General features: G+C 47.2%; 1 protein-coding gene across 1 annotated transcript in view; it reads right to left on the reverse strand.

The window, feature by feature from the left end:
• Nucleotides 1-239: 239 nt before the first annotated feature.
• Nucleotides 240-15,212, reverse strand: part of FOXO1 (forkhead box O1) — a 92,762-nt gene continuing 77,789 nt past the window's right edge. The window contains exons 2-3 of the mRNA XM_060080021.1: nt 4,303-5,658; nt 240-3,828 (exon numbers count right to left, since the gene is read on the reverse strand). Coding sequence (XP_059936004.1) covers nt 4,321-5,658 — 1,338 coding nt within the window. The 3' untranslated portion in view covers nt 240-3,828; nt 4,303-4,320. The remainder of the gene's footprint in view (nt 3,829-4,302; nt 5,659-15,212) is intronic.

The following is a 15,212-nucleotide window of genomic DNA, read 5'->3' on the forward strand; positions in this document are numbered from 1 at the left end:
TGTTACCAGGGAGTCTACTTGCTCTTCAATTCTTGGGGACTATCGTGTGGTCCCAGAGGGACTGTTTCCACCCCCCCCAAAGAAATACCAGATTTGAATAAACCATGGCACTGTGGCTGACAAGGTTTTAACTCATGTGAGAGCGAAACATGAAAAAACAGAAAAACACCCCCCCCATAAACCTAATAAAGAGCTTATTCTGCACAACTAGAAAAGAATGACACCAAACCATTTAAACATAATTTATGTACATTTATGGCTTTATACAGTAACAGCAAAGATTGTTCTTGTGTAAGTACATCAGCATCATCAGGCACTTCTCAGAGAGTATGGGAACGGGAACGTGGAACCTGGTACTAAACTCGAGTAGCGAAATGTGGGCGGGAGTGACTGCGTCCCGACGGGATGGACGTGGCCGCACCTGGCCACGCCGCCAGGCTGTCAGCCCCCCGCCCCCGTCAGGGAGGAGGCCAAGAGTAATGCTAGGCTGTTCTGTTTGCATAAACCACACTGCAACTTTTACTGAATGGTTACTCCCAAACTAAAACCACAAGAGAAACTTCTTGTTTAAAAGTCAGTTATAAATTAAGAACTCTTAGGAGCTGAATGTAAGAATTTCCAGTTGGGGGTTGGGGAATGGTGGGTGGGAGGGGAGGACTGGTAACATATATCCAGCAGCTGAACGAGTCCAAATCGCATATTTTGGGGGAACTGTTTCCATTTTAAGTGTTTTTCTCCTCTTTTGGGGATGTTTCACTGATTTACTGCTCACTGGGGTACAACATTTGCTAATTAATTTAGACTTTGTCAGTTTGTCAAAGCAGAACTTTCCAAGTAACACATCTATGACCTAAATATATTCCATACGTCTATATTACGGAAACAATACTTTATATTTAAAATATCTGAATAGCTCTATAATACAATATGCTTTTAATAACAGTACAAACCAGAGGAAATAAATCAAACAAGGCTGCATAGGTGATATCATTTGCACATTTCACAAAGCAATCATGTACAATAACTGATATACTCATTACTCCAGAAAGTCAGTATTCTTACAGAAAAAGAATTACTAGAGGTCACATAATGTTTGTTTTCAAAATAGACAAGGTGCCTTTCACTGGACTTCACTGTACCCCGGAGAGCTACCCAGGATTCCTGTTAGAATTTCAACACAAAGAAAAATTTGAAGGAAAAAAAAAAGATATTTACACAGACTCAAGAGGAAGCAACATCTTTTTAAAAGTCACTCTACGAAGTAGTAAGATTTTAACAGTGATTTGTAGCTACGGTTGCCTCTTCAATGAAGAAGGCGGTGGGGAGTCTCACCGTGTGATGCCTGGGAGGCGGGGAGTGGTGGCAGGTGGACCCAGAGGGGAACACGAGTACTCTGGCTCCAGCGAGCTCTAGCACGCGTGCAGGAGGCACTGCTCAGAAGAACTAGGCTTTCTATGACCAGACTTACTTTGGAGTGGCCAACAATGAAGATGGCTAGAGAGGCGGCTGTTTAGTGAATCTTCAGAAGCACAGAAGTCACTGTGGGAGCTTACAGTAGAGCCTGTCTCCTGGAGGAGAGCGCCATCAGCACACCTGTGTTCTTGTTAAACACGGAGGAAAAACCAAGCCAACAGAGACGCAACTCACAGGCAAGACACAGCAAGTGTGAAGTGGGCTGGGTTCACAGAAATCAGAGCCTTCTCAAGAAGGCCAGAGGAACGGTTTTGTGCACCTGTTCCTTTTATTGTGTGGATTCTGGGCGTTCCACATGACTTGAACACACTGATGGATTAAATGGCACGCAAAGCCAATTAACTTGGTCTATCAGTACAGGTAATTGGAAAATATCAGTATTACAACATAATGATCAGAATTATAATTGGGGTTGCTAAAGGCAGAAGAAACTCTCCAATTCTTAACTTACGCTAAGGCTTTTTAAAATAAATTAAAATATACCACTTACAGCTGGTTTGCTGGTTTTCAAATTCATTGCCCCAATTTTTTTTTTTTTTTTTTTTTTTTGTGTGTGTGCGGTACGTGGGCCTCTCTCACTGCTGTGGCCTCTCCCGCTGCAGAGCACAGGCTCCGGACGCGCAGGCCCAGCGGCCATGGCTCACGGGCCCAGCCGCTCTGCGGCATGTGGGATCCTCCCGGACCAGGACAGGAACCCGCGTCCCCTGCATCAGCAGGCGGACTCTCAACCACTGCGCCACCAGGGAAGCCCCATTGCCCCAATTTTTAAACAAGTTCTATTCCATTTGGTAGCCATCTGCACTCATGAACACAAAACATTATAAAAATCACTCAAGTGCCACTTAAAAATTCCCTGCTCCGACTTAGCCTTCCACAGTGTGCCAAGTAGCCCAAGGACAGAGGGAAAGAGGGATGAAGCATGAGTGTGGACCTAATTCTTCAAGGCAGAGCTACAAAACCAACCTCCACCTAGACCAGGAAGAGCACAGTATTAACGAGGGAAAACTTTTGCTGAAGCTCAGCTCAAAAAGGTTAAGTTGATCAAACCCCCAGCTTGAGAAAGGAGCACTGTTTTAGATGTGGATCTCCCCTTCTGATCTACAAATATTACGAGGCCCCCCGCCAGGAGTATTGGAAACAAAGAGAATACAGGCATCCATCAGAAGAGTCGATGCTGGGTGCTATGCTTAATTCACAGGATAGTAGAAGCGGATGGAATTTTTTAAAAACACATACATAAAAACATATCAAGTTCTCCTAAACGTGAAACACAAAATGTTCATAACTATACAGCACTCTCCTGCCAAGATAGGGCCAGAAATGTTGAGTGTGCAAGTACTAATTACAATGATTGTAAGATTAGTCAGAAACATCACCAAGTAGCATCCCAAAGTGTACAAACCAGTTAAGCACGTATAAAATTAGTACTAATCCAGTTAGATATACAAAATGAAAATTACGGATGCTGCTTCAAATATCTGGGATTCCACAAATTTACAAGCAGACTATGTAACAAAGTAGACTCTAGTTTTAAGAAAACATTACAGTTCAATATCTATTCCAAAAATGATCTCAAGTCCCAACAATAACATCAAAAATCATTCATCTGGAAATTAGAACCATTTAAGTGTTTGTACAAATTTGCAAATAACAAAATAAACAAACAAACAAAACAAACAAAAAAATAGAAAAGACGTGTACAAGGCTGGCGTTTAACCTATTTTCTATTCTTTTTTTTTTTCCAAAAGAGTTTTGATAAGTCCATTAATCCAGCAGATGGACAATAGGCTATTGGTTCTCCTGTGAATTATGTGGCAATGTGAACAGGTCCAGAGCTGTTCAAGGAGGTGCAGAATGGAGAGCTTGGTTCTTTGTCATTCATCAGTTCAGCAGAATACAGGTCGTACAAACAGAAGTTTAACTTATCAAGGACATGAGACCATCACAGTATTACAAAAAGAGTAGAAACTTTCCTTGGACCAAATGAATATTTAAAAAAACAAAAATGCACACAAATACAACTCTGTAGCTACGGCTTATATACAAAAACTTGAAAGCACACCAGGATCCAAAAGTCTTTTCTGCAATTTTATGGTGTAGTGAGTTTGGCACTTCATTGTAATGAAATTTCCAATGGCACAGTCCTTATCTACAGCAGCACGTAACCTGCAAACATCGGGCAAACATCCTGTACAGGAAAAGTGTCTTCGCTGCCAAGTCTGACGAAAGGAAAAAAGAAACACTTTTTTTCTTTTTTTTTTAATCAAGAAAACGAAAAGGTAGGGTGAAGGACATCTTTGGACTGCTTCTCTCAGTTCCTGCTGTCAGACAATCTGAAGTACTTTTAAGTGTAGCCTAGGAAAGAAAACACATACACACACACACTCATTGAATGTACAGCCAAATTAAAATCAACTCAACTCAACATATTAGGGTGACAGACAAACTGCAGGGGGGCTGGACTTTCTCAAACAGCTCTGAAATCACTCAGTGGGAGAAAATTCCACTTCAAAAAACCCTTCAGCGTTTGATTTGTATCAAATGCATTCACTTATTGAAGAGTTACTAAAGATGCAGCCATCTAGTCTAACTGTCGAAAGAAACTCTCTAAAGCAGTTAGAGGAAAAGCTTCCTTATGTTTAAGCTCCAGAGGAAAATTTATAAGCTGCAAAAGGGGTGGAGGATGAATGATAAAAGATGCCTCTCGGCAAGGGGCGGCCAGCTGCCATCCAAAACTCCCCGACCATGGAAGATACAAGGCAAGGTACTGGGTTTCCTCTCTTTTAAGTCCTGTTTTCAGAAGGCCTTTTGGTATCAGGGTGCTCTTACCTGCTCACTCGCTCGCTCTCAGCCTGACACCCAGCTGTGTGTCGTCGTCTTGACACTGTGTGGGAAGCTTTGGTTGGGCAACACATTGTCAAAGTTAAAATCCAACGTATCTCCATCCATGAGGTCATTCCGGATGATGGACTCCATGTCACAGTCCAAGCGCTCGATAAACATGCCGTCCAAGTCACTGGGGAGCTTCTCCTGGTGGAGAATGCCCATCCTGCCGTAGCCGTTGCAGCTGCTCACGGAGGAGTAGCCCCCCAGGGCATTCATCTGCATGGGGTGGGGCAGAGGCACTTGTAAAGCTGTCTTCACTGGGGCCAAGCGGCTCAGACCCGAGGTGTGGGGCATGGTGCTCACCGCGTGGGGCAAGGCACGCCCATTAACCGCGGACGTCGACTGAGCGTGTCCAGGGTGGGTGTGGGAGCTGGGGTTCATCATTTTGCTATGAGATGCCTGGCTGCCATAGGCTGGCATGACCGAATTAGGGCCCATCAACACATTCTGGCCAAGGACTCGGCTGCTGGGTTGAGCCACCCCAGGGTCAACTGGTGTCAGAATGTCATTGTGGGGAGGAGAGTCGGAAGTAAGTAACTCCTTCAAGAGTCCCGGTGCACAGTTATACTGACTCATGCCTCCATAACTCGATTTGCTGTCCTGAAGCGTTTGCATAGGCATCTGGGGCAAAGGGCTCATGCTGGACTGGCCGTACGTGTATTTTTGGTAGTTTGGGCTGGGTGAATTCAGACTGGTGTTTGGCGGCGCAAACGAGTAGCATGGCGTCTGCTGCATCATGGTGCCCGGCGAAGACTGGGTTGAAACAGTTAATGACGTTGGTGATGAGAGAAGGTTGAGATTATCCAAAAGGTTTTCCATGTTCTCAGGACTGCTGATCTCAGACAGACTGGGCAGAGTGGAGGCCATCTTTGCAGCCGACGGCGGGTACACCAGAGAGTGCACGTCCCCGTCCCCGAGGTCGTCCTGCTCGGTCATGATGGGAGAAAGCCTCCCACTGATAGTACTAGCATTCGAGCTAGTTCGAGGGCGAAATGTACTCCAGTTATCAAAGTCGTCATTGCTGTGAGAGCCAGGGCTTGCAGGCCACTTAGAAAACTGAGAGCCTGGGCTGTCCCCAGCACCCTCCTGGCCAGATTGGAGGGATGCTTTTTTCTTGGCAGCTCGGCCTCGGCTCTTAGCAAATTTACTGTTGTTGTCCATGGAAGCGGCTCTTCTCCTGGGGGATTTCCCACTCTTGCCTCCCTCTGGATTAAGCATCCACCAGGAGCTTTTTCCAGTTCCTTCATTCTGCACTCGAATAAACTTGCTGTGTAGGGACAGATTATGGCGAATTGAATTCTGTAAAGCAAAGCACCATGTTAGAAATACAATACTCCTCCAATTGGAAAACCCACTATTCAATACAGACACGTATCACATGGAAGACAAGTCAAGTTTTGAAAGAGTTTACGGTATAGATTTCAACCTGTACAGTCACTACGTGAGAGCTCAAATCAGCAAAGGGAAAACAGTATCGCATCTTAAAAACAGTATCTGTGTCTTAATTTAACCAGGGAACAAAGTTAAATGAGCATTATTATAAACACCTTCTTTTATATAGCTCTATTTTGCAGGGAAATTACAGGAACTGGTTTTAAAACCACTTGGATTTGCTACGCAAGTAGCACTCCACAACAAAGTGCTATCGAACCCCTTTCCACTCCATCACGCCTAGAACTACTGCAAATTCTCTTCGGATGGCACATTTGCCGCCTACACGGACACACGGCGAGACTGACAGCATCTGGAGAGCCTCTGGGACGCGTGGACAAGGAAAAGGGGGCTCCCGAGGAGAAGGGAGCTTCTCTGATAGATTTTTTTGCCCCAGCACAGGACAGGGCACGCAGGAGGCTCCATCATCAGGGCCCTGATCCCAAGTCCAGGGACGGGGACCTGGAGCAGGGCTGTGTGTGCTATGTGGCCCCCAGACTTCCCTGGCTTCCTCTGCCGACTGAATGCAAGGCTCAGCCGACCGAGCCCCCCGAACCGCTGCGGCCCCCCTCCCCGACCACGGAAAGGCTCAGGCTGGATTTGTGGTCGCCCGGGATGCAGCCACGACACCCACACCCTCACGCCATCGCCGTGGGACGCAGATGCTTGAGTGCCAATCACTGCGCCAGAACAAAGCCTTGGCACACAGCAGGGCAGGCCAGGGCTCAACACAGACTATGAGTTCACCATTTTCCTCATTAAAAGGAGGCAGAAAACAAAGGAAAAAAAAATCTCACGTTCTAAAAGGAGATGCAGAAGTCAGAGTGAGGCCGGACAGTCACGGCTGAGAAATCCACATTTCAGAACGCCCTCTGACCCTCTGTACTACACTCCACCCAAGGATTGCAACACAGCGGCTATGTGACGAGCCCTTCTGCCAGGCCCAGGCGAGTGTGGGTCAGCCACGGCCCTGAATGGGACTTCCAGGCTGGACGCTGGGCAGGTGTGTAAGTGGATGGCAGTGAGGGTTTTCTTCTGTTGCCAAGATTCTCCTCTTCCTTCTCACCTACAGATCTATCCCCAGCTCAAGACCGGCTATGAGGACTTTGTGGACATACAAGAACCCTCTAAAAGAGGCTGAGCACTGCAATTCCCCAATGAAATACATCCCCATAAGATTCCCCAGAGCCTATGGGAAGGTTTTACTTACACACACGCGCGCTCGCTCACACACACACACACACACACACACACACACACACAGTGTGCTCCCAATATTCCATCATGACTATTTTGTTCTTTGAACACAACAGCAACACAGATAAGTGACTATGAAATCTCTGGAGGAAAGGAAGCTTGACTCCTGTCCCTGTCACATTTAGTAACTGATAAAGGGGGAAGATCTTCCTAGATAGTGGCTTCCTGGCTGTCTGCACTGCCTGGGGGAGGAGATGGCACAGCTCTATGATTCACATAATTAGATCAGATCATTTGCAACTGCAACTGGGGGACATTTTTTTAATCTTATTTTTGCCTGGAAGTCATTCCTTTCTCTCTTTTTTTTTTGGCTGTGTTGGGTCTTCATTGCTGCGCATGGGCTTTCTCTAGTTGCGGTGAGCGGGGGCTACTCTTCGTTGCAGTGCACGGGCCTCTCAATGTGATGGCTTCTCTTGTTGCGGAGCATGGGGTCTAGGTGCGCGGGCTTCAGTAGTTGTGGCTCGTGGGCTCTAGAGCGCAGGCTCAGTAGTTGTGGCTCACGGGCTCAGTAGTTGTGGCTCGCGGACTCTAGAGCGCAGGCTCAGTAGCTGTGGCATGCAGGCTTCAGTAGTTATGGCACATGGGCTCAGTAGTTGTGGCTCGCGGGCTCTAGAGCGCAGGCTCAGCAGTTGTGGCTCACGGGCTTAGTTGCTCCGCGGCATGTGGGGTCTTCCCAGACCAGGGCTCGAACCCGTGTCCCTAGCATTGGCAGGCAGATTCTTAACCACTGCGCCACCAGGGAAGTCCCTGGGGGACATTTCTAACAAGACTGCAGAATCTGTCATGATGAAATCTTTAAAAAGTTCAGGAAGCATTCACTAGCTTGGATGGGACATACGCTGACTTACCATTTAGATTTACCAAAAAAAAAAAAAAAAAAAAGGCGGGGGCGGGGGGAGTGGATGTAGAACAATCCCTTACTTATCAAAACATTATGCTACATATTTTCCTAAGAGGACATTTCAGGTCGCTCTTTGAGCAACAGAGCTGTCTCCTAACTTTGCCAACAATTAAAAATTTTTTTTCCGAACAGGAAAAGGTTTGCTGCGCAGGGCTTGTTACATAAATTCCTGTTTTTCACACAGCCGGCAGGACATTAAAGAAGCTATGATTTCCAATGGGGGATATCGGAGTGGAGTGTTGAAGAGGTAAAGCTTGTAAAAATACGTGTCGCTATTAATGATGTTATGCCTGCAAATCTCTGCCGGATGCGGTGGACACAGCCGAGGCAGGGAAAGTGTGGCTCCCCGTGACCTGCGCGGAGAGCCACACGCGGACAGCAGTGCTCTGAGCTGTTCAGTTCTTCGACCAACGAATAAATATCACGTGAGGAGAGAGGTAGGGTGAGAGGACAGGAGACTCGTGCACTGCAAACCACATACCTAAATCCCGAGGTTCTGCATGAGACCATCAGAGAAAAAGACCACTCAGCAACTTTCTCCTCCACTAGCCGTAGTCTCGGGCTGCCTCTCCTCTGCACACGCCCCTCGGCTGCCGGTCCCTTGACTCTCCCTTGCCTCCTGCGTGCCTGGCCACCCAGAGCAGGGCAGCGAGTTCTTGGGAAGCCTGACCCAATGCAAGTCCGTGGATCGTGTGGGGGGCAGGGGCAGCCTGCACCCGGTGTGCCCTGGCTTGCTCAACCTGCTCTGCCAGCGGTTTCGAACGCTCGGGTGTTCATTTTGTGCACTCTACAGACCGGATTCCAAGCTTCTTAAAGGGCAAGGGGCTGGAGTGTGTTTTTATCTCCTAATCTCAAAGCCCCTAACAGATGCTCTACACACACGATACATTCAATGAACGTTTGTTGACGGACATCCCAAAAACATCACAGGGAAGGTGTAATGCCTTCCACATCTTTTCTCTATCCATTCGTGTACCAATTCAGGCCAAGTAACTTTTACTGGGACTGATTTATGCTGGGTGCAGTGAAGGACGTCAGAAGGAATTAGTCACAGAGTCTGCCCTCCGGGTGTTTTCTGATCTACCTGGGAAAGGAACAAGTCCACCTAAATGGCCTCTCAGGACAAAAAAATGATGTACAAAGGACTGTCCAGGAGCCTCGACTTTTTCCCGCCAAAGGTCACCCCACCCCCAACTTCTGTCTCAGCCCAAGTGTCCCTTCCTTCCGGAAGCATTTCCTGAGAAGCCCATCCCAGCCTGCAGCTACCCCAGGACCTGATTTACTCACCACAGTCATGACTCTGCTATGTCTGGCTCCCCACTACCCTGTGAGCTGCACGAGCTCGGGGACCTGGGCTGTCCTCTTGTGCGCTGTATCCTCGCAGCTCCATCACCAAGTAGACACTCAAGTATCTGTTGAATGGATGAATAGGTCCTACACGTACAGGGTTGTCGTGAAGATTAAATGAGACAACAGATGTCCTTACCTCAATCGGTATCGCCCGCTGTTATTATTAAGATAATGGCACCTATAAGATAACATGTCCGTGTTTTAGAGACTCACCCATATGACAAACATTGGTCTCCTTTCTTTATAATCGTACCTTGTACTGTTCCCACTAAGACGAGGCTTTTACATGTTAGTTACTGGGAAAATGGACCAGTTTTGCGGTAGTAGTTAAGATATTTTCTCTCTGCACTAGATAGTGCCTGCTGTGGGCAGGTGTTAATGAAGGAATTTAGATACTACTACGCGCTTGCTAGGCACGTTCTCAGAATCCTCAAGGTGCTGCCAGAGCCTTGTGTGCGGGCTCCGTGCTCTGAGTTCAGCTGGTGTGTGACGGGGAAGCAGCGGCAGGTGTTAGAGCAGGGCCACTGCCAAGGCCACAGGCTGGTGTGTCTCCTTGGGGGACGGTTGTGACTGAGCTCTGCGGGCCCACAGCCCTCCTGGCTGCAAGAAGCCACGCTCCAAGGCTGGGCCCCAGAGACCCTGAAGACACAGGGCAGGAACTGCCCCTTCCCTGGACGCACTTAGCCTGGATGTCTAAAGCAATAATTGGACAGCTGTCGACGTGCAAGAAGAAATCTTTACACCTTTCACCTACTTTACATTTTTATCTCATTTTTTAAAATGAGCATGGAGAAGTTGATTTGAGAACTAAGTTCCGTTTCTCCATTCTTTAGCCATTGAATAAAGTTTGTCTGTTCCAGCCTCAAAAAAAATTAAGTAAATAAAAATGAGCAAATGCATTATACAATATATACAATATGTTGGTACAGTGTAAGTGAATAAATGTACCATCAAAAAGGGTGTGATTTTTACAAAAACATTTAGAGAGCACTAGTCTATTACAGTAAACTTCCAGGCTACTAGAAGCCCCAACAAAGAAAACCAAGGGAGCAGAACTAGACCTCTGTCAAGTCTAACAAACTCTTTGGTCCCCCAAGGCCTGGGCTGAAGAAATGGCCTGGGGGTCCAGCCCTCAGTTTGCTCCCCTCCTCCCCACCCTCCTGAATCCCGCCTTCAGACCTGAGCTCCCACCTGGCTCCGTCCAGCCCACCCACGAGTGTACGTGGAGACCACCACCTCTCAGCCACCACTCTACCCATCACTGCTGCACCCTACTTTCTGCTGGGCATTCTAAGACTACTCTGGTCTTTGTGTTTAACCAAGAATAAAACAAAACCAGCAACTTAAGCTGAATACATCCTGCTCAGGATCCCCTGGCCTTCGTACTTTACACGTGGATTTTACCTTACGGTTTACAAACGGCTTTCAATACATCATGTCTCATTCCATCCTTGCAAGAGCCCTATATAAGGCAGGTATTATTGGCCCCATTTTAAAAATAGGAAAACTGAGGCTCGGAAAATGAATCTCATGCAAAATAACTCTGCACACAACACCACTGCCAGCTGGAGAAACCACTTTTTGGCTTCACCATCATGAAGAAGAATCAAAGGAACATACTTAAGACTGAGGTTACATATGTGCATCTTGAGGGAGCGGAAATAATTCTGTTTACAAACACTAGTTTAGAAAACTCATTTTCTGCCTCAATGGGTAATAAATTTACAAAATATGACTTGCTTTTAATTCTAATTGGTTACTCTTTGTGGAAGGAAAGCAGAGCAGCTGAAGTGTGAATTTCAAATGTGAGCACCGCCCAGGGGAAGCCTGTGCAAAGGGGCTGTGAGGACCCACGAGGGAAATGGAAAGGCCCTCAGAGGTCCCACAGCCTAGAACTGCCCGTCGCCCTGTGAGAGGGTGGGTGTGAGCTACAGTCACCAAGCCAAACAAAAAGAGCTCCAAACTAAGGCGCTGGAACACGTGACTAAATGAACTTGTTGTTCTAGAAATTCTAGAAATTCTTTCAAAATGCTAGACACACTAGGTTTTTCCAAAAGCATTTTATCTAATTTCTGTGAACTCTGTCAATGTGTGCTATGGTTTCGTAGGCTCCCAGCATGGACTCACCCCCCCTCCTGCTTCCTCTGTTTTACACATCCCTTCCTGCAGTTCCAAGAATGAAAACAAACTAAGGAGAAAGCAGGAATAATCTCTGTTCAACAGAGTTCCCGTTAGAGGTGCTAATAAAACAACAACTTTGTAAAATAATGCATTTTGCTTGCAAACAGAAGGAAACATGTGACCTTTTTTGCCTGTGCTTCTTTTTTACAGGTGATGTCGAAAGACGTATGTTACCAACCGACAGCATAAAAATTCAACTTTAGAAAGTGCTGCAATGGAAGATGTGCTGTGAAGAGCTTGATCTGCGTGTACACGTTAGGCCCTAGCATCCAGCTCTTCTTCTGTAAAGCTGATTTCACTTCCCTGAAACCTGGCCTTCTTGCCTGCACATCAGTGACCCCAAAGGCCACTCTCACCCCCAGTCTGTACTAGGACTCAGGCCTCCCTGGGAACCCCTGTGGACAGAGGACTGCAAGCCTCATAAAACTTCTGAGCTGGAAAACCCTGGGAAGGTCACCTGGCCTAACACCCTCATTTTTTATTAGGGAAAATAGAGTTCAGAAAGATTAAAATGCAGGTGAAAGGCTTATGGGTGTTCATTTACAAAAAGCAGAATCACGTGGGGCTTTAGTCCTAGAAGAACAAGTGTCAAGGACGTGCAATGACCCTCCCCCAACCAAACCAATATTCAGCTACAGATTTCTCCAGCGGCTAGACAGACACACATTTGGCTCGAAGCAGCTCTATCTCTGACTCAAATAATTCCAAAGGAAGGAAAAGATGACTACATTAAATCAGCTTCTACTAAAAAAAGCATATCGGAGACTATGTTCTCATGTACAACAGAACCAGAAAGACACATGTAAGATCTCATGTGAACCTTCGTGTTTTCAGGAGGCAGTGGGGAGGCGGATCCCAAGGTCAGACTGTGGGACCCCTGAGTCAGCTGGTCTCCCCAAGCCCCAGTCTTGACGTCCGTGACACAATACCAACTGTTACTCGGGATCGTTAGGGGCGGCACGGCATCACCTCCATGGAAAGTGCTCAGCGCATCACCTGGCACAAAGTGAGGGAACAGAGGTTGGCTATTTTGTGATGGGAAGTAAAGAGAGGTATAAACAGGAATTTTTTAGCCATCATGAATGGTTACAACCTGATTAAAAAACCATTCATCACAAACTTCCTGTTCAACAGGCAGCCAGCCTTCCTGAGGCTGTTTCCATGTCCTCACAACTGAGCTGCAAAACCCTTCGACAGAGAAATTGTTCTCGCCCTTTAAGAGGATTTCAAAGGTAAAAGTCTGGATCGTTTGACTAGTGTGTTCCGTCAGCTGTGGCGGCGACCCCTGTCATAACCTGTGTCCACGAGCTTGTTCAAGGAGCGGGACATACACCAGTCAGCCAATGAAGAGCTGGTATCCAGGAAGGCAATTACGAGAACAACGCTCTTCCTCGTCTCTTCTCGCAACGGTGGCCACCCACCGCCGCCTGCTTCACAGACAGCAAACCCTGAAAGAGCCCCCGAGGGGTGGGGGGTATTTAGAGCAGACTGCAGGGCAGAGTGCTGGGTAAAGGGGTGGGTTACAAAGTGAACGGGACCGTGGTATCAGGAAACAAGGCGTGCAGATGGAAGCACCCCTGGCCTAGAAGGACGGCCAAGGAGGAAACCTTGTGATAGAGAAACAGACGATGCTCCACGGCTCGCCTGGTCTTTAATAAGCTCTGCTGTTGGCCAAAAGCCTCCATATTTCAGGGTAAATTTTCAGCCAACAACCTCAGACATTTAGGACTTAAGAAAAAATCTTCAGGGATGGAAGAGAAACTTTACTTAATGATATTAAAAGTATCCCAAGCTTTTGCTTCTCAGAAGGTTGTAATTAAAAAAGATGCACCAGGGCTTCCCTGGTGGCACAGTGGTTGAGAGTCCGCCTGCTGATGCAGGGGACACGGGTTCGTGCCCCGGTCCGGGAGGATTCCACATGCCGCGGAGCGGCTGGGCCCGTGAGCCATGGCCGCTGAGCCTGCGCGTCCGGAGCCTGTGCTCCACAACGGGAGAGGCCACAACAGTGAGAGGCCCGCGTACCGCCAAAAAAAAAAAAAAAAAAAAGAAGCACCATGTTTCCCCATGCTGTGTCCCATAGGAAAACCCCGTATCAGAGAAAGCTACATTTTATGAGAGGAAGGGCGAAGTCCTTAATTTTCAGATGTGAAAACCTATACCATTTCATGCCCTGTGTTTTTTTATTTATTTATTTATTTATTTATTTATTTATGGCTGTGTTGGCTCTTCGTTTCTGTGAGAGGGCTTTCTCTAGTTGCGGCAAGTGGGGGCCACTCCTCATGGCGGTGCACAGGCCTCTCACTATCGCGGCCTCTCTTGTGGAGCACAGGCTCCAGGCGTGCAGGCTCAGTAATTGTGGCTCACGGGGCCAACCGCCCCGCAGCATGTGGGATCCTCCCAGACCAGGGCTTGAACCCATGGCCCCTGCATTGGCAGGCAGATTCTCAACCACTGCGCCACCAGGGAAGCCCCCATGCCCTGTGTTTTACACACTATCAGAAACCAGGAACTCCGAAAGACAAAACCCAGAACAACCCAGGTGAGGCTGAAACCTTAGATGCAAGCATCTTCCCTTCTGTTCCAGATCATGAGGCATCTATCTGAATCACTGTCCTTGTACAATCTCCGTGAAAGTTGCTACTGTGGAGCCCTGCTTAGTGAAGTCTGGAAAACAGAAACTACCTCCCACGGCTATACGCTTGGGCCTGATGTTGCCATATACTAGCCACAGAGCTAATTCTCAAGTGAATGTCATCAACCCTGGCTAGGAAGGTCCCCGTAATGGATATACAGAGACTAAATTTCACTTGGCTAAAATTCTTTTTTTTTTTTTTTTCTTTTTTTTTTCTTTTTGCGGTATGTGGGCCTCTCACTGTTGTGGCCTCTCCCGTTGCGGAGCACAGGCTCCGGACGCGCAGGCCCAGCGGCCATGGCTCACGGGCCCAGCCGCTCCGCGGCATATGGGATCCTCCCAGACCGGGGCACGAACCCGTATCCCCTGCATCGGCAGGCGGACTCTTAACCACTGCGCCACCAGGGAGGCCCTAAAATTCTTTTAAATGCCTTTTTTTTTCTTTTTTAATAAAAAGGATGTGTCGGCTACTAAGGATTTCGAAGTGGAGCTTGTTTCTCCTGGGATTTAGTTCCAGTGCGGCAAGCAGGCATCCCTGGACACCCTTTAACCCAGTCACTCCTTCCCCAGGGAGGCACAGAGACCGGCGGGCACTGCCAAGCCCACAGCAAGGAGCCACCACTCCCCACCCTGCCCATCAGCTGACCTGAAGGAGCCTATCCTTTGCGAAACTTCTTTTTCATTAACTGCCCAGAATACAGACTCTTTTGTGCTCTTGCCTAATGACTGCCTCAGACACAGAAGGCCTCACCAGCGCAGAATATTAAGAGGAAACTCATTTGTTGAAGTGATTCTGCCATTTTCCTAATGAAAATCTTTGTTTATTTTATAGGCCATACCATTTTTCGAATCTTCAGTGGCTTTAGAAACGCACTGCTTTACAATGCAATTAACTACCTTATGCATTTGGCTACCGGAATGAGGCAAAACAAAATAAAAGCCAAAAACAAAGAACACATTAGGATTTACTCTCTTCTGATGAAGAACTTAAATTAGGCATAAAATGAAACATAGAATATATCAATAGTTTGATCCATTTTAAAGTTTTCTAAAGAGAACTAAAGTGAATTTTAAAGTATTCTGTCAGAGTTAGTGATGAGC

The sequence above is a fragment of the Mesoplodon densirostris genome, chromosome 17 (assembly GCF_025265405.1).
Source record: "Mesoplodon densirostris isolate mMesDen1 chromosome 17, mMesDen1 primary haplotype, whole genome shotgun sequence".
NCBI classification, from domain to species: domain Eukaryota; kingdom Metazoa; phylum Chordata; class Mammalia; order Artiodactyla; family Ziphiidae; genus Mesoplodon; species Mesoplodon densirostris.